This window comes from Trichosurus vulpecula, assembly GCF_011100635.1.
Source record: "Trichosurus vulpecula isolate mTriVul1 chromosome X unlocalized genomic scaffold, mTriVul1.pri SUPER_X_unloc_1, whole genome shotgun sequence".
Taxonomy (NCBI): Eukaryota; Metazoa; Chordata; class Mammalia; order Diprotodontia; family Phalangeridae; genus Trichosurus; species Trichosurus vulpecula.
The window spans coordinates 3249869-3270406 of NW_023494377.1; the positions used below are offsets into that span (position 1 = coordinate 3249869).

At 43.9% G+C, this 20538-nt stretch overlaps 1 protein-coding gene across 2 annotated transcripts in view; it reads right to left on the minus strand.

Annotated features, from left to right (window-relative positions):
• MID2 (midline 2) overlaps window positions 1-20538 on the minus strand; it is a 98581-nt gene that overhangs the window by 62354 nt on the left and 15689 nt on the right. For both annotated transcript variants that reach the window (XM_036740502.1, XM_036740501.1), the window contains exon 3: window positions 7424-7519. In XM_036740502.1, the coding sequence (XP_036596397.1) occupies window positions 7424-7519 (96 nt within the window). The remainder of the gene's footprint in view (window positions 1-7423; window positions 7520-20538) is intronic.

Consider the following 20538-nt stretch of genomic DNA (forward strand, 5'->3'; position numbering starts at 1 on the left):
AACTAGATCTGTGAATCACCTGCATAGAGATAAAATGAAATCCATGGGAACCAATGAGATCAACAAGCAAGAGAATATAAACAGAAGAGGGCCCTGGACAGAGTCTCACGGGACATCAACACTCAGCGTTTGTGACATGGATGAAGATATAGCAAAAGAGATCAAGAAAGAGAAGAGAGAAGAGAAGAGACAGCAGAATCACAGAAACCCAGAGAGGAGAGAATATTCAAGAGGAGAAAATGATTGACAGTATCAGATACTGTAGAGAGGTCAAGAAAGATCAGAAGCAAAAACAGGCCATTTGATCAGGTAGTTAAGAGATGATTCCTATCTTTGGAGAGAATAGCTTCCATTGAATGAGGAGGTCAGAAGTTCAACTGAAAAGGGTTAGAATGGAGTAAGGAAAAGAAGTAGAGAGGCACCAAGCTTCTTCAAGAAGCTGAGCTGCAGGGGTAGCTAGGTAGCACAGTGAGTAGAGTACCAGCCCTGGAGTCAGGAGGACCTGAGTTCAAACTAGGCCTCAGACACTTGGCACACTTACTAGCTGTGTGACCTTGGGCAAGTCACTTAACCCCAATTGCCCTGCCTTCTCCCCTGCAAAAAAAAAAAAAGTAAAATAAATAAATAAATAAAAAGAAGCTGAGCTGCAGAGCAGGAAGTCATGGGATTATAGCTCGTGGGCATGCTAGGATCTACTGAGTGTTTTTTGGTGATGGGGGTGATCTGGGCATGTTTGTAGGCAGCAGGGAAGGAGATGGTAGATAGGGAGAGACTAAAGATTGGAGAGAGAGTGGAGATGCTGATGGGGACGATCTGCTGGAGAAGATGGGAGGGCACAGAATCAAGGGCACACATAGAGGGCTTTGCCTTGGTAAGGAGAAGGGGGAGATAGCCAGGGCACTGTTACACGAAGGAGCCTTGAGTAGGAAGATGGGAGAACAGGGATCTCTTGGTGATTTTCTTTTCTTTCATAGACTTAACTGTCAACGACGCAATGACCAATCACATCTCCAGAGGACCAAGAATAAGGAATACTAGCTTTTCCCTACACCCTGCCTCAACCTGGCAGGGATGGGGGCCTTGAGAAGCAAACTGAGATAAAGCTTTTTAGAAACAGCCAACTATGGTTATTTGTTTCAAAAGAAGAGTTTTTATTTTTTTCTCCCATGGAGGAGGAGGATTTGGAAGGACAGGGAGTTATCAGAGATAGTGATAAAAATAAAAAAAGTCATTGTAGCATTTTAAAATGTACAGAAGAGAATAAAAGGAGGCTCCAAAGGAGAAAAAGACAAGGAGGACAGCTCAGAACCGGTTTGTTGAATTTATTATAGTCATTTTTCAAAAGTGCAAGCTGAACCTAATAGATTCATGGTTTCACGCACAATCCTCTTTTTCTGTTCTTCTGTGGAAGAATAGGGAAATGTTCATGGCTTGATGGCATTTGTGGAGTTCAGAATAATGACAAAAAAAGAGAATTTCGAAAAATAAATATAAATCAATCCCCACGAGAAGATCAAAAGAGCCTGGGAACCAACTCCGCCAGCCAATTCTTACTTGTATTGCCAAGTCGAGAGTGATGGCGGCCAAAGACAGCACAGTTTTAGACTATAACTCCTATGCAGAACCGTAGGAGGATGCTGGATGATCCTGAGACATTAGCTCAGAAAACAGTGAGAAGCAGTAGAGGGGAAAAGAAGTTTACAGAAAGTCTGGGATGGCACAAGAGGCATAAAAGACATCATCTGACAGGAAAAGGGAGGGCTCATCATGTGGTGAGCCTGGGGGGGGGGGCGGGGTAACCAAGAGTCTGCTGAGTACTCCACTGCAATGCCAAGAACTCTAGAGGAAGGCCTACAGCACCCTGGGTGGCCTCTCAATGGGAGATCCATGGGAGAACGTGGACAAGAGTCACATGTTGGAAAAGGATCTGAATGGGCTGTGACCTGCATTGGCAGAGAGAAGTACCCATACTGCAGAAATCATAAACCCAATGAAGAATCAAAGAACCTCTATATTCTTAATAATTCCATAACAGTGCACATCCTATCAAATCCCAGGGATACTGGAGAGGCTGAATTTACCTTCTTGCATTAAGATCTCTCATTTATTAGCCAAAAAAAGAACTCTATTCTCTTCCCAAATTCACCCCTCTTCCAAGGTTCTCTATTTCTGTAGAGGGAACCACCATTTTTCTAGTCACCCAGGTTCGCAACCTACCCTGGTGTCATCTTTAACTCATTCCTCTTCCTTATCACCCATATCTAATCAGTTACTAACTCTCATCAATTTCCCTTGTGTGACATTTCTCTCGTCCACCACCTTCTCTCCATACATGTGACCACTCTCATCTCTAACCCTAATCATATCCCAACGGTCTCCTGGCTTCCAGTCTCCCCTCTCTCCAATCTATTGTCCATAAAGCTGCCAAATTAATCTTCCTAAGACTGAGGCTTAGCCCTATGCCTTCCCATTTCAAAACTCTTCAGTGTCTTCCTTTTGGGGCAGCCGCCTTTCAGTTGGCATTTAAAGTCTTCCACGATCCAGCTTCTACCCACTTTCCCAGGTTTATTTCCTATTACTTTCCTTTATACTCTCTATATTCCAGCCAAACTGGTCTATTAGCTCTCCCAGAACTGGACAGCCCATTCCTCATCTGCATACCTTTGCACAGACTGTGTTCTCTATGCATGGAATGCCTTGCTTCCTCACTTGTACCTCTTAAGACTCCCTGGCTCCCTTCTAGGCTCCACTGAGACATGGCCCCCAATGCCAAGCCTTGCCTGGTCCCTCCCTTACTTGAGGGCACTCTCTCCTTCCTCAGGTTACCTTGCATTTCCTACTCTGTGTCCACCTTGGCTTGCCCCAGCAGAATGCAAGCTACTGAAAGATAAGAGCTAGTATCATTCTCTTAAGATCTCCCATGCTTGGCACAGAGCTTTGCCCAATGGAGACTGCCCAACAGAGACGCCATAGAGATGGTTGGCAAACTGCGCTAATTCCTCCCTCTCCTTCCAGTCTCAGTTGTACAGGTTTACCAGTCTTGGGGGCATTTTTAAACTGTTCTTTTTAGGTACTCTCCCTGCACTGGTCGACCGAAGACCTGAGCTAAACCCAGTGACCTTGGGCCATTCATTTCTTCTCTGAGCCTCAGTTTCCCCATGCTAAATAAGGAAGTTGAATTAACGAGTCTCTGGGGTCCTTTCCAGCTCTAATATACTATTTAGTAAATGTCCTGACTTACATTAAGCAGTTTGACGCAAGAGAGGTAATAGGACATAATGCATAGAGAGTTAGGCTCAAAGACATAATAACCTGGGTTCGAAGTCTAACTCTGATACACACTAGCCATGAGACCCTGGGCAAGTCCCTGCCTGATACAGCACTGAGATGCTCTAGGCAACTCTCACAGTCGATAACCCGCACAGAAGTTGTTGATCGGCATTGCTAAAAGGACTTTCCACCCTCCAAAGTTCCCTGTACCAATGAAATCCTAGTCCAAATCCAATTCTTGGGCTATCCTGGGCACATTCCTAACTTTTGATGATTACATCATGGAAGACCATAACCAAGCAAATGTCTAAAACATATTGACCCATGACTTATAACATTTTGATGTAATATATTATACAGATTGTCTCAAAAGTCTTAGTGCAGTTTAGGCCTTAATAAAACTTAAAACTGCACTAAGACTTTTGGGACACCCTATATTACATTTTTTCACCTTTTATTCTGATGTCGGTATTTTCTGTACATGCAGATCTGCGTGTCTGTTTTGCCATAAACTTTCAAGAAACAAGGACTGTGTCTCTAGTTTTATTTTGTACAGTGACATACAAAAGTCAATTCTTAAAGAGGTAGCCCTATGCATAGACAGAGTAGGTGGCGACCCACATGGTCAGATGTATCACCCCTATGGAGAACTTCCCCCAAAGTGATCTCTCACTAGCTTGTCAATGGAGTCACTCTCTCCTCCCTGGCTTGAAATTCCCATGATATGAGTTACTTCTTTTCTCCAGAAGCCATAGTCAGAATACACATGCATTGCCTGGGAGGGGCAGAGTTAGTCATTCCTCTGCCATGAAAGCATTTAATGCATGTTAGTTAACAGAGGGACAGTGTGGAAAAGTATACTGAGAGCTGGCTTTGGAATCAAGAAGACCTACGTTCAAATCCGGCCTCTGACCATACTGGCTATCTATCTCTGGGCAAGTGACTTCATCTCTTGAGGTCCCCAAACAACTCTCCAAGACCATGAGGTGCAGAAGAATGGAGGAACCATATTGATAGAGGGAGAGTCCTTACCTGTAGTTCCCTATAGCAATGAGGTCATCTGGTCAAAAAGAAAAATGTATTAACGACTTGTTCCCTTGACATCAGAGAATAGCACGGCCCTGAGTAAAGAGAATACAGGCTTTCATTGGAGAGCTGGGTAAGGAAAGGTGGGCCATGGGAATGTGCATCTATCCGGCTAATTTGATGGGAAGATCACAGATTTAGAGCTTCAGGAGACTTTAGACAGGATTATCTAGTCCTCTCATTTTACGGATGAAGAAAGTCAGGCAGGTTAGGTGACTTGTTAAAGGTCACGAACCCCATTTCTCTGCCTCCAAATGCAGTGTTCTTTCTTCTATTAAAATATGAGTGAACCCGGGCAACCCTGAAGAAGGGCAGGGTGGGCATAACAGCATGGCAAGGTAGGTGGGCACCAAAGACCGCCTAACTGCTTTGCATTTTATTAGAGACCTAATAACAGCTTTTCAATGATCAAGAATATGGTTTCTATATTCCAGGTTTCCATCGAAATCAGTATCAGCCCTCCTCTGATCCCCAAGCACACATGTAAAGAATGAACCTAAGCCATCTGTCCTGATCATTCTGCCTCCCGTTTTCAGTGATACCCACTGGCACAATCCAAGCTCTTGTTCGGTCAAGGGGCTAGAGGGAACAACAGCCTTCTTGTTCTTTGAGCTAATTTTGTTTCATTCTATGACTTCTGAAGAGGTGAAATCTGCTCTAGAATTCCTTCTTCTTCATGAACCCTCTGCTGTGTGTCTCTCTATTTCTTTGATTTTGGGGGGGGGGCTAGAGAGAATGGGAGTTAAACATGAAGAAAGAAAGAGTAGGAAAGAAAGAAGTGGTACCTATCCCTTCTTTAATCATCTCTAGCTCTAACTACAACCAATGTAGAAAAGACACTGGCTCTGGAATTAGTAGATCTGGATTGAAATTCTGCCTTTGTGTGATCTTGGCCAGTTATTGTACCTCCCTGGGCCTCAGTTTCTCCTTTGTGTAAAGTGAGAAGGCTGAATTAGATAGCCTCCAAGGTCCCTTCCAGTTATAGAGGACATGGGTTTCCATTTTGGCTTGGTGGCTGTGTGACCTTAGGGAAGTCCCTTAACCTCCCTGGGCCTTCGGTTTCCTCATCTGTAAAATGAGGGGCTTCCACTAGAAGGCATTTAATGTCCCTCCTGGCTCTATGCAGTGTTTCTGAAACTGTGGGTTGCAACCATAATTTAAGAAGTGCTGAAGGGGTTGCAAGTAGAAAAAGTTAGGAAGCCCTGGGTTCAAATTCTAGCTTGGCCTATATGACCTTGGGCAAGTTACTTTATCTCTCTTGGCCTCAATTTCTTTATCTGTTAAACCAGGGGATTGGATTAGATGGCTTCTGAGACCCCTTCCAACTCTTAGAGTTATGTTCTTATGTGTGACCTTGGGTAAGTCATTCAACTCCCTGGGAGCCAGTTACCTTTTCTGTTAAACAAGAAGGGTGGCCTCTAAGGTGCCTCCTGGCTCTCTGTCTAGGATTCTAGGAGCCACCTTGAACAAGTCCCTTCCCCTCTCTGGGCCTCAGTTTTCTCACCTGTAAGGGTTGTATTCCATGGCTTCCAAGGTTTCTTCCACCATTGTTGGTTCTAGATCTAGGCTCCCAGGATCTCATTCCCCTGGCAACTCACCACCCAGGCACTCTCTGTTACACAGAACCCCAAGCCAGCAAAATCTACACTCCAAGCTAAGAGCCGGTAATTAATTACTCGCCTAACAGAAGGATTCTTTGCCTTCCCTAAGAAGTCCTGGCAGGGCTCTTGGAAACAGGAATCCCTCTCTTGTGGGTTTAAGATATTAGCTGATGTACAAAAATGCATTTGGCCTTGAACTTTGGAGGCGCTTTGAAATACCTATTGTGTAAAACCAAGTACACCTGTCCGGTTGCATTTACCTGGCTCATCCATCAGAACTTGACGAACAGGCCTACAAACCTTTTTATCCTGGCACTTGCCCTGAGGCTTCCTATGACCTTTCATACCTGGTCTCACCCCTCCCATAAGATCAAAACGAAGAGAGAAAAATAGCCTAGCGAGGTTTTTTCTGTACCATTGGGAAGGGGGGAAAGAGCAGGCCATTCATCTCTTGCTTTGTTTTTTCTATTTCAGAAACAATCCTCGGCAGAGCTGGGTGGGGGTAAGGAAAGAAGTGATGACAAGGCAAGAACCACCATGAGGATGGGCAGAGGCCAGAAGTAGGACAGGTAATGGGTGGAGGTGAAAGGCGGAGAGGAGAGCGCTACCTGCGGTGCTTGCAAAGAGGATCTTTCCAACTGAGCCAACAGACCTCGCCCCAGCTCCCCTGTTGCAGCCCAACCACCTCTCCAAATGGAACCCCATTTCTCAGACCTCAGGGCTGATCCCCACATCGCTTGTCTCTTCCAAAGGGGCAGCCTCCCCACCTTGTTCATTGTGTCTTAGTATGAACATGCTTGAGAGAATGTAAGCTCCTTGAAGGAAGAGATTGCTTCCACTTCTGTCTTTGTATCCTTGGCATTAGCACACAGTAGGTAACAATTAGCGCTTGTTGATTAAAGGCACGGACAATTATAATTCTGTCTTTGTATCATGGGTGCTCAGCCCAGTGCCTGACACATAGCAGGTGCTTAATAAGTGCTTGCTAATTAAAGGCAGGGACAATTATGATTCTGTCTTTGTATCATGGGCACTTAGCACAGTGCCTGGCACATAGTAGGTGCTTAATAAGTTCTGGTCGATTAAAGGCAGGGACAATTATGATTCTGTTTTTGTATCCTTGGCATTTAGCATAGTGCCTGGCAATTGCTTACTAATTAAAGGTGGAGACAATTATGATTTTGTCTTTGTATCCTGGGCACTTAGCACAGTGCCTGGCACATAGTAGGTGCTTAATAAGTGCTTGCTAATTAAAGGTGGGGGCAATTTTGAATTTGTCTCTGTATCCCCAGTACCCAGCACGTGCATAGTAGGTACTTAAGAAGTGGCTGGTGATGAGTTTGTGACACTTTTCCATCCACCTCCCCACCAATGCCAAGGTTAGCCAGAAAAGGAAGTCATATACCCTAGAAAGAAAAGGAAGTCTCAAGCACTCTGGGAGAGTCAGAAACATCAGCAGCACCTACCTCGACTTGCTGACATATCTGGATCAGTTTGGCCATCTGATTCTCTAGCTCACTATTACGCTTAACCAGATTCGTCAGGTTCATTTCCAGAGCTTGCTGTCATCATGGAGTAGGACAAAGCGGCAGCACAGGGGAGAAAATGGAGAGAAAACCAACAGAGTTAGGCATCGACACGCTTGGTGTGGTGGCCAAGAACTCTAGACATTCATTTCCAATGACTTTACGCACCAGAATTTGATCAGACTTAAGAGTAGCCTCCATTGGAAAGATCCAGAAAATCCCAGAAGCTGGAAAGTTCCAGAGCTGGAAGGGACCTCAGAGGTTACCCAGTCCAACTGCCTCATTTTACAGAGGAGGAAACTGAGGCACAGAATGAGGAGGGACTTGCCCAAGGTCACATATAGAGTCTTAGATTGAATAACAACAAAGGTTTTATAGTAAGTAGCAGCAGAACTAGTGTTTAAACCCAAGTATTACAATTCCCAGTCTCGAGTTCACTGCTATAGCAGTACCAGGTTTTCTAGGCCTCTCCAGCCTTTTAAAACTCACCATTGGATTTCTGGAATATCTCTTTAGTATTGGTGCAACACGGATAGGTCCTGATTGTATTTGTATCACAGCATCAGGGAAAGGATGACGTGACTTGGAGTTGACTTTGATTTGAGTGAGGTCTGGATTAGTACGAATAGCAAATGCCCTGGTTACATGTTATCTGAATTCACACTGTTTGAAACTATAATTACGTAAAAATATACTAACTGCTTCCAGCCCAAGGGAAATATGCAGGGCAAATTCAAATAAGGCAATCACTTCAGGAGGATTCATTATTCTCACTAATAGGACTAAAGCTGTATCTACCCCTCAAAAAAAAAAACCAACAAAAGAATGGTGCTTGAGCAAGAACAAGCCAAATGAATGAATAAATCTTCATTCATCCATCCATCCATTCATCTAGGCTAATAGCTTTCCTTCTTCAGCATTAAGGAGTGGCCCATGCAGGAGCTAGATGGACAGGTTGCTTGGATCAAGATAGAGCCTTAGATGATGTCACTCATGTTCTTTCAGGCACGTGTTGTAAGCAGCTCCCATCCCCACGAAGGGCCTCATGTGACCTAACTGCAGTACTGAGAACCACAAGCTTGAGATGAGCAAATCTGCCCCCTCCAACTCCCAAACACAATGATGTTTTGTCCCATAACTGAAGTGGGGGAAAGCACTAGATTTTAAGGCAGAACATGCGGGTTCAAATCTTGACTCTGACATTTACCTTGAGTCACCTTGAACAAGTCACATTCTCTCAACGGGTCTTGGTTTCCTCCTCTGTAAAATGAGGGAGGTTAGACTACGCAGCCTTCGAGGTCCCTTCCAGTTATATATTTAGGATCCTATCTGCAGCCTTGAGCAAATCATTTCTTCCCAGGACTCAGTTTCCTCTTCTGTTAAATGAGGTGGTTAGACTAGATAGCATCTGGGATACCTTCTATCTCTAGATCTTCCCTCTCACTCATATCCCTACTTCCACCTCCTTTTCTCAAACTCTAAACTTCAGCTTCTTCTCTCCCTGCTCAAGAACTTATTCAGAGACACTATACCAGGGGTGGGGAACCTGCGGCCTCAAAGCCACAGCTGGCCTTCTACATCCTCGGGTGTGGCCTTCTGACTGAGTCCAGGTTTTATAAAACAAATCATTCTATTAAGGGGATTTGTTCTGTGAAGTTTGGATTCAGTCTAAGGGCCGCACTTGAGGACCTAGGGGGTTACATGTGGCCTCAAGTTTGCAGGTTCCCCACCCCTGCACCATACTCTTATCTTGGTTCCTTACTCCTAAAACATTCCCAACTGTGATTTTCTGAAACCTCTCAATCTCAGCTTTTTCCCAGCTCTATGAAAGCTCCAGAGATGAAATTCTCTCATCATTGCAGCCAGGCTTCAGGAAGTCTGCTCAGAGAGGTTCAAGCATGGCACTTCTCTTCAATCTCCTAAGAAGTTGTGGATGCTTAATTTACCTTGTAGAAGGCTGGAACTGTGGCTAAGAAACCAGCCTCAGAGTCAGGAAGACCTGGTGAGGTAAAGTCCCAACTCTGACACCTCCTGGCTCTGTGACCTTGGGTGGGTCACTTAACTTCTCAAGTCTCCAGGTAACTATCTAAGAGAAGAAATGGAAGAGAAGGTACCAACCTTTGTTGGCTGAGGGAATTCCCACATTAATAAATTCACAGATCCAGTTAAAAAAAAAAGTTCCCCTGTGTATACTTTAGGGTACATTAGAGGACAGATCATTCCCATAGTAGGAAGGGGTGGAGAGGAGGACAGGAATTTCAGTTTGGAGATTATTCCCATATGTCACAAAGGCACAAATTAGAGTATCTTAGAGAAACATAACACAGAATGGAGATCCCAGGGTAGATATGCAGAAGGATGAAGAAATCAGCTCTACCAATCCAGACCGGCACCTTCACTTAAACTTCAGATTTGAGAGGGTTGCTTGGGGGCACTGAGGTCATACAGCCAGTTTGGGACTTGAACTTAAGTCTTCTTGACTCTGGATACACTTGCTCTGGACAACCTTGCTTCTCAAACATGTCATGTGAGGAATCAATAATTCAAAAGAAAATGTATTTCTCTCGAAACATGGCAATCCTCAAGGATGATATGTTTTTGAAAAAGCGTTTCATAAATGTCATCAATCACCTGACAAGCATTTATGAAATGCTTACTATGTACAAGGCTTATGTTAGATGCTGGAAACACTTATAAATAATTCATAATTCAAAGAAGAAGTAAGAACACTGTTGGGCTTTATGCATTTGTGGCTCAGATCTGAGACTCAGAGCCTCCAAGAAGCCACTGGAAAAAAAGAAATTAGACCTGTACACACACAATTTGAGGTCTTGCTGGGTTGTGGGATTTGAGTTACTATCACAAAATGGAGGCAAATGGTTCCTTTGCCTAAGCCCTACCTAGCAATTTACAAAATGCCAACCCCTTTGAACAGCAGAAGCAGGCCTGAGAAGATAAGCCTAATTTCAACCTTAATTCATTCATATAAAAATGTTTTAAGTTAGAATTCAGTCTCAATGATGAACATGGAGCATGAGTGTGACCTTGGTCACGCTTCTTCATTTCTCTGGGCTTAAATTTCCCCATCTGCAATATGAACAGCCCTTGAGGTCCTTTCCTGTTCTAGAGCTAGGAACCTTTGATCTCACAGGCTTCCTAGCGACAGAAAGGACCCTCCTGGGCTTTTTAGGGACCCACCTTGTCTTCTCTTTAAAAGTAAATTTTCAAATCTGGATATGATCTTTTGCTTTTGTCTGCCCCTGTGTTCATCAAAGACATATGGATTCTCTAGCAGTCGAACTGGCCATCTGGTTCAGAAACCGAAGGCCACAGCCTTATGTCACATTTGATGCCTTCCCAAAATATGTGTATTTCCTCTTGGGCTGACACAAGCTAAGTCCCACAAGGAGAAGCAATGATGTGATGCCTACTCTAGGACCTTCGCCCTGACCATCTGGAACTCCAGTTAATCTTCCCCATTTGAGGAGCTAAGAGGAAGTAATGATAACAGCATTGGCCAGAATGAAGGAAGAAAGCAAAGAAGAGGCTCCTTGGGCAGAAGGAAGGAGCTCTGCAGCAGTCTGCCCCCACAGGAAGAGCAGAAGACAAAGGATCAGCTGCCCAAGTACTCAGCTGTGAGTTCAGGCAGCAGCAAAACCCAAAGGACTAGGCCAGATGGAGGCAGGGAGGCTTGGCCAAGCCCTGCCCCTGGGTTAGTCAAGACTTGAAGCCAGCTGGGAGGCCATGCAGCTTGGTTTCATGAGGCCCTGAAACTATCCTGCTATCCAAGGGATCTTAGACTTTTTGGGGTCATGGACCCTTTTTTGTATCTGGGCAAGTCAATGGCTCTCCTCTCAGAATGATGGCATTCAATGCATAGAAGAAAATATGTCGGATCACAACATGCTGAATTATAGATGTTGAAATAGTTATCAAAATATTAAACAAAACAAGGTGACAGATCCCAAGTCAGGAGCCCTGCTTAATAGAAGCCCTGGTTTAGTGGCTACTCACAGCTAGGAGCTAAACCATCACTCTTTGTTTATTTCTCCAGTTTGAAGGTAACACAAAATAGCCTGATCCTGTTCTCCTCCCTACAGGTGCTGAGAAAAACCACCATTTCCATTTAATGGCCCACTTAGACTTTCTCCAATGAAATCCTATAAAAGGCCTCCTTCGCTCCCCCAACAGCTCCAGGCTCCAACAGTGGCCATTTCCTAGGAGCCCAAATGCACAATAGCTAGAAGCCAAGACACAATTCAACATGCCTTGGAGCATCAATGAACCATCTCTAGTATTTACATAGTCTCTACACTTTTCAAAGCACTTTCACACATAACACCTTGGTAGAGTTCCACGAAGATCTTCAGAAGCAGGTACAGATGTGAGACTGCAGCATGTGACCTCTGTGGCTTTGGACACATCACTTTTCCTCCTCCTCACACCCCAGTTTCCTACTTTGTAAAATGAGGGAGTTGGAATAGATGGCCTCAGAGGTCCTTTCTAGGTCTAGATTGAAGATCTTACAACCTTATGCGTGTGGCACTGTGATAAATTACAATCTATGTAACTTCAGGAAGGTTACTAAACTTTCTAAACTTCAATTTCCTCATATGTAAAATGATTGATATATGCATGTGTTTATATATATGTGTGTGTGTATATATGTATACACACACACATATATATAATGTATATTATACACACAGAGACATATTCTTACATACACAAGATTTATAGAGTTGGTCACGCTGATCAGCATTGAATTTGAAAAAGAAGGCTGTCTGGTTAACTAGAAGGTTGAATGGGAAAAGATGGGGCCTGGGGTAGGTAGCTGGGTGGGGAAAGAGACAATGAAGAGGAAAAAGGCCTAGTGGCCAGCCAGCAAAGAGATAAAAGGATTCTGCTTTATCTGATTTTCCAACCTGCTAACATCCTTTTGAATTTCCTCTAAATTTGCTCAGTCTTGTTCCATTCTTCCCAGCTCTCAATCTCCCTCTCCCCTTCTATTCTTCTGTTTCTCTCTTCCCTTTTCTCTCTCTTCAACTTTCTCCCTATATAACTGCCAATATCCTTTATTGCCAGGTAATATTTTATAACAAGAACTTCAAAACGTGTAAACGTGGCTCGGTTTGAGCATACTTTATGAAAATTGTGGAAACATAATGAGAAAATGAAAATATGCTTGTTTATTCCTTTCAGGAAATTCCTCTATTCCCACTGGTTTTCATCCGCCATATTTTTGGCAGGCTAGAGGCATGGAAATGGGACAACACCACTCTCCAAGAGAATTACGATAATCATGTCTGATTTATACAGACGTCATTGTCGGGTTAGGCAGTAGGAAAATCCTGCAATCAAAATGAATAAGTACTTAAAATTAAGGCCATGCTAACACTTTTGCTCATACCCTGGCTCATAATGTTGTCAGTAATTCTTTCAGGCTCCTGAAATAATCAGAGGGGTAAGATAAATGCATACCCCACAGGGTGAGAGCTGTAGCAAGCTCTACCGACTTCTGGAAAACCACCGTGAAGACTTGCTTCATCTGGAACAATTGTCAAATCTACGAATACATCTCAAGTAAAGATAAAGTGAAAGGCTTTGTCCTTGCCTTCAAGGGGTTTACATTCTAGCTAGTATGGGCTGGAGTAGTCAAAGATGGTTGGGTGGCAGAATTGGGACACAGAGGCATAGAAGAACAGGCAGGATCTGGACAGAGGGAGCAGAAATTCCAGGTAGGCTGGCTGTATCCTAAATAAAAGCTAGGGTCAAAAATCAATAACTGTGTGGGGTAACACTGAGGAGACCAACTGGCTAGACTGAAGGATCTGCAGTGAAGAGAAGTGGGGAGCTGAGGTTAAACAGCAGGGTGGGTGAGACCAGACTTTGGAGGGCTCGAACATCCACTTGAAGAGTTTGAATTGGAAGCAATGGGGGACAGTTTTGCTAGTTTAAAAAGCAGTAGAATTGTAGAGATCAAAATGTATTTTCACATTAACATCATCATTTGCTAAGGAAGGGGGAGGGAGTAGGAGTGTTTGTAACTTACAAGTCTGAAATATACATACACACACCCACATGCAAGAAATATGGCCCATCTCATTGGTTCATAGAGCTAGTAGAGCATATGAGGATAGAGCTAATAGAGCTGGAAAAGGCCTCAGAGGTCAGATAGTTACACTCTTTCATTTCACAGTCAGGGAAACTGAGGATCAGAAAGGGAAGACACTTGACCAAAGTCACACAGGCAGTGAGCAGAAGAGCCAGGATCTGACTAGGTTCCCTGACTCCAAAGCCAGGTCTCTGTCCACTGTACCCAGATGCCTCCAATAAGTGAAATAACAGGGCTATAGAAAAAACTATCAAAAACACAAGCATTTTTAGATATTGAAGAATTAATTGAGCCACTGGGAGTTTCTGGGTTGAAATGTGCACTGACCCCCACTGGCAGATGTGACAACTGAGGCTGGATTATAGAATTGCATTGGAGCACGTATCTTAAGGGACTATGGTGCTTTCTGCTTCTTCAGACCTTCCTTTTCAGAATCTAGTGTTCTATTCATTACACAATTCAACATTAGGGACTATAAGTCCTATTTAGGGGGATATTATATCAAAAATGATTAAAAACCAGCACTGAAGCTCTGGAAGAATTAATATATATATAATTTATGGGTCGCAGATCAGAAAGTCAAGACAGACAGCTGGTACATATTGGCTAGGTGGTGTTGCAGTGGATAAAGTGCTGGGCCAGGAGTCAGGAAGACCTGAGTTCAAATCCAGCCTCAGACATTTACTAGCTGTGTGACCCTAGACAAGTCACTTCGCCCATTTGCCTCAGTTTCCTCATCTGTAAAATGAGCTGGAGAAGAAAATGACAAACCACTCCAGTATCTGTGCCAAGAAAACCCCAAATGGGGTCTCAAAGAGTCAGACATGACTGAAATGACCAGACAACAACAAAACATATCAGCTCTGCTTTCCCATGCCCTCCACTGAAGTCAAGGTCACAGGCTCATGGTAACATAGAGCTGAAAAGGACCTCGGAGGTCGTTAAGCCCAATCCTCTCTTTCTCCTCAGAAGAGGAAATGAAGTGCCTTGACCAAGGTCATACATGGAATAAGTGTCAGAGTAGGATTTGAACCCAGATCCTCTGCCAATGCCTCATCTTGTCATGGAGGTGACTGTGGGTTCTTAAAGGCTTCAAGTCCAGGCCTTTGACTCTGAGACCAACACAGAAGTACCAGCCCAGCTAAGCCTAGAGAGGACCATCAATAGGTTTACTACAAAGGTGGAAATCTTTTGGCCACAGCAACTCATGAAGATCTTCTACCAAAATCGCTGAAGGTAAGATCTACATTGGTGGAGGGACTCCTCAGCCTGGAACCTTCACGGTGTAATGGAAAATCAGAAGACCTGCTTTCAAATCCTAGTTATACTCCCATTGGCAAATCACAAACTCTTTGAGCAAAAGGCTCTTCATCTAGGAAATGTGAATAATCAGCAGACTATAGAAGAGCGAGCCCTGGATCTTGAGTCAAGGAACTGGGATTCAAATCCCACCTGCTCTGCTTATTGCCAGTGTGACCTCAGACAAGTGACTAACCTCTCTAAGCCTCAGTTTCCTCATTTGTAAATTTCTAAATCTAGCTCTAGATCAAAGATTGTATGTGTCACCTTGGGTCATTCCCTTGCCCTCCCTGGGCCTATTTCCTCTGCTGTAAAGTGAGCTGGCCTTTGAGCCCCCTTCTAGCTCTAGACCTAGGATCCTGTGTGTGATTTCACACAAGTAGCTTTCTGTCCCTGGGCCTTAGTTTCCTCCTCTGTAAAATGAGGGAGTTGGAGGGCCAGTTAGGTGGTACAGTAAATACAGCATTGGCCCTGGAATCAGGAGGACCTGAGTTCAAATCTGGCCTCAGACGCTTACTAGCTGTGTGACCCTGGGCAAGTCACTTAACTCTGATTGCCTCCAAAAAACAAACAAACCAACAAACAACAAAAATGAGGGGGTGAGAGGGCCCTTCCAACTCTATGTACAAATCTAAGACCTCTGTCCTACCTACCTCCAAGGGCTGTTGTCAGCATCAAATGAGATCATGCCCAGGGAAAACATTTAGTCACTATAAATCACTAGACATGTTATGTTATGTTATGTTATGTTATGTTATGTTATGTTATGTTATGTTATGTTATGTTATGTTATGCTGTGTTGCGTTATGTTATGTTGTGTTACGTTGTGTTGTGTTATGTTATGTTATATGTTATACTATGTTATGTTACATTACGTTATGTTATGTTATATTATGTTTGTTTTGTTATGTTATGTTATGTTATGTTACGTTATATCATTTTGTGTTATGTTATTCTGTTATTTTGTGTTACGTTGTTATTTTGCATTATGTTGTATCATGTTATGCTTGTATAGTTATATTTATTGTAAGCATTATCTCTTTTTTTTCTGGTGTTTCTATTTTGAGTTTTTGTCTTTTCCTTCACAGAAGACCAGAGATATTTCTCTTGCTATTTTACTTTCAACAATCCTTCTCTCCTTAGGGAAGTATCCAAGAGATTAAGGCGATAATCAGGAGTGCTTTTCCAATTTCAAATTCATCCCAATTGGATATAACCGATAGTGAAATCGAAGTCAAGCTTTCTCTCTCCTAACGTGGAGAAGTTAATATTCTTTCATTCCAAAGGAGATCTCCTCACACAGCTCACCTCCAACCTCCATTTCCGCCCCCCCCCCCGCCCCCCTTCAGGATGGTCCGGAAGACCTCCTAATCAATCATTCAACAAACAAGCATTGGGCATTGAGCATTTCCCATTGCCAGGCACCATGCTAAGCGCTAGGGATACAAATAGAACAAAGAAATAATCCTTTACTAGACACAACACACCATAGCACTGGGAACAATTTATATGCTTCTACCTGAGCAGAAAAACTTTTCCCCTTTGGTCCAGCCCTGCAGTTTGGGAGGGAGCTCCCTTTCCACAAGTCAGAACTAGAGAGAATTGTCTCCAGTGCTGACAAGTTAAACGATCAGCCCGTGCTGCCAGGGTGGCAGTGCTGATCGATGCCTAAGACTTAGAGCTGAAAAGGGCCTTAGAGGCCATCCAGCACAGCCTCCTTGGGCTATGGAGAAGACCAAGGCATAGGAAGCTAAAGTGACTTGACCAGGGTCACACAGTTAGAAGGTCTCAGAGGCAGGATCTGAAGCCAAACCTTCCTGGCTCCAAGAGCAGCTCTTTAACCACAATAATACCACACTGGCTCTCATTTCCACCCAGTTTATAATCTGAAGGTTATACCATTTCCTCAACAACAAAAAAGGCAAAGTTTGAAAGAGGGTCTTCTTTTGGTCTTTCCTACCGAAATCGCAGCTCGGTCTCAGACTTTACCAAAGCATTATCTGATGACTGTATTCTATTCATCAAAATTTTGAAAATTCAGTCAATCATCTGTAGGTTGTCAAGTAATTGGTACCATGGAGACATAGCTTAATCACAGAATCACAGCATTTCAGTGATGGAAAGGGAGCTCAGTGTCCATCTAGTCCAACTGGTATTCCCTCCCCCAAAATCCCCACTGAAACCCACCCATGGTCTCTGATGGGGCGGGGGGTGGAGTGCGTCACCTTCCAAGGCAATTTGTTTTACTTGATTTTCTTTTTGGATAGCTTTGACTGTTAGGAAGTTTTTCCTAACATCAAGCCTAATTTTCTCCAAGCTTTTTATTATCTTAAGGATACACATGGATACAGAGTTTTCTCCTTCCAGTGTTTCTCAGGATCACTGCCTTGTTCTAGTCCCAACACCTGCAAGTCTTTAGCAGTGGTTGTTCCATTGCCCTATTTCCCTCCCTTCACTCTCCCAACTCCAGATTCCTCCAAACCCTTTAGTTTCTGTCTTTCCATCGTGTCTTCCATTTTGAAACAGTAAGTATCTACTCAAGGCAAACTGTGGTATAAATGGAAGAGCACTGGTCTTGGAGATGGAAGAAACCTGATTCTAATCCTGACTTCACTTACCCTCAGAAAGCCTCAGTTTCCACATCCACAAAATGGAAATCACACTTGCTACACCCTTACGTCACCAAGTTGTTGGAATCCTTGCAGCCCTATAAAGTGGGAGCTATTAGGTGGCCTTTATTTGCTTGTGTTAGTGATCAACTGATGACTTGGGTAATGTGTTTGTACTGGCGCATAAAGCATCTGGCACCAGTCTTAGCGGCAGAGAACACAGGGTAAAGCAGCCCCATAGAAGGATAATTGCATATAGTGCCAGCGGCCAGAGAGACAAAAGACCTAGCCCCCCAAGAACAGATGCTCTGCCTAACCTTGGGTAAGTCACTACATTTCCCTAGAACTGTTTACTCCACAGTCCCAGGCACCTAAGCTCTTCCTCCTTGATCTTAACTGAAAGGGAACCCAGAGGCCATCTGGCCTAATCCCTCCATTTGACAAATGAGAAAATTGAAGCCCCTGTGAGGTTAAATTAATTGCCTACGGTCACACTTGCTCCAAGGATCACTGATCCAGCTGGCTCTGGAAGGGACTTTTGGGGCCACCTAATCCCACTCTCGCATTTGAGAGATGAGGAAACAGACCCAAGGAGATAAAATAATCTGCCCATGGTCACACAGGTCAGGCCTGACTCCTTCTCATCTCTCCAAATTTCATACACTTTCCTCCTCTCCATATACTCCCCAATCCAGCAAAAATGGTCCCTCATTGTTCTTGCTCTAGAATACACTAATGCCTGAGCTGGCTCCCACCCTTGGAATGGTCTCCCTCCTCCCCTCCCACTTTCTTTAGCTTCCTTGGAGACTCAGCTTAAATCCCATTTTCTACTCTTTTCTGGTGCCCCAAGATGCTGGTGCCTTCCCCTTTGGGGTTACCTTTCCTACAGAGACGGACATACAGATGGATGCAGTCTACAAAGTATGTTCTATAGCTTCTGCTGAGAATCCACAGGAGTAAACAAAATACTTGAGCAGATCCATACCTTTAAAAGGGGCATCTAGGGGCAGTTAGATGTCACAGTGAATAGAGCACTGGACCTAGAGTCAGGAGAACCTGAGTTCAAATACAGCCTCAGACACTTGACACTTATTGGCTGTGTGACCTTGAGCAAGTCACTTAACCCCAATTGCCATACTAAAAAAAAACACAATAAAAAGATGGGGTTCTATTGCATATACTCTTAGGCTCAGTTAATGTATATGTTGGTTTTGCTGAGCTCTTTTCCCCCCTCTTAAAAACAATTCATTATTACCAGGGTTGGCTCACGGCGGTGGGGGGAGGGGGATGGAAGAGGCATGCAGGTGATATTAATAAGAGATAACAAAAAAGAAAATATTAAAAGTAAAAGAAAATAAAAATAAAAGGGCAGGATTCTCAAGGGCAGACTGAGATCAAGTGCTGGCCTGCCAGGAGAAAAGGGAGAGAGCCTTCATTTCCTCCTTCTCTCTCCCTTCCTCCTCCCTTCCTGGATTACCCCCTCCATCCAAGCTTATACAATCAGGCCTTTTTGGGTGTCCCATACTCTCACTTCCCAAACAAACCACACACCAACACATTTTCTGGATTCTTCTGCAGGCATTTATACCCACACAGGAAGGACATTGAGAAGGATCAACGGTCACCTCTGAAATTCATCTACTAACCTGATGCTTGGCAATCCCAGAGTGAGGTAACAGGGCACCCAAAACCACTTTGGGCTGGCATCAGGCGGGAGCAATGAGCGCCAATGAAACCCCAGCAATGTCTGGGCCTGGGGTTCCCAAACAGACCTGTGGCCTCTGTTACCACTGCAATTCGGTCAGGCACTTAGGGGCCCCTCTTGCCTCCCTGGTTGATTAGTGAGGTCTCATGGCTTTTTCATATACACTGCCCACAAACTCCATCACCCACATAGCTGTACACACCCAAAGCTGCCCCGACACCTCTCCACCCCCCACATACACATAGGTACATAAAGGTGGACACAGCAAACATAGACACGCAGGCATGGACACACTCCAAAGAGGAGGTGGACTGGCAGGGAGGTCGGGGACTCATGGGACAGAGTGATACATTTTTGGATATGGCCAATGTGTAGATAAGCTTGCTATGGCATGGTGGACAGAGAGTTGGCTTGGAGACAGGAAGCTCTAGGTTCAAGTCTTACCTCTGACCATGTACTAGCTGTATAACAAGCTGGACCTCCTCAACGCCCCAGGTACCTCTCTAAGACTCTAAGTTATAAAGCAGCAGCTGATCTACACTGAAAGAAGGAGTTTCCTTATACGGGAGTTTCCTATATCAATGAGATCACAGGTCCAGCCCCTATCCCCATCCCTATGCGGGAGAATTGGTTTTAATGGTAGAGGGGAGGGAGCAGGACTTAGGAAGAAGGGGGGAACAGCAGTAGAAAGGCTGAAAAGAAAAGAAAGAAAAGAAGGACATTGTAGCATTTGGGGGAAATGTACAAGAAAACAAAGAGATTCAAAAGGAGACACAGATAAGGACGACAGCTTTGAAACTAACATGTTGATTTTATGTTGTTTATAAAAATGCAAACAGTATGCAACAGAGACGTATGGCTTCAAATCAAATCCTCTTCTATGAACATGAAAATGCTTGACTTTCATGGCATTTGTCAAGCAGAAAGCAACAAAAAAAAATTTTAACAGCTAATGGATGGGTGAGAAGACATATGTATCATGCAGTGTTTCCCAGGACCTAGGAAGGTACCAGGCAGCAGTGCATATAACTTGGGACTTGGGAGTCAGAAAGTACTGAGTTTGAATCCAGCCCCAAACATTTACTAGCTGTGTGACCCTGGGCAAGTCATTTAACCACTATGTGCTTCAGTTTCCTCATTTGTAAAATGGGAATAAGAAAAATCACCTAGCTCCCAGCATTATTGTGAGGATGAAATGGATTAACATATGAAAAGTGCTTTGTAAACTTTAAAGCACTCCACAAATGCTAGCTATTATTACTAGCTATTGCCTATATTACCTTAGCTATAGCTAGATGCCATCAGATAATTTGACTAGGCTCTAGAT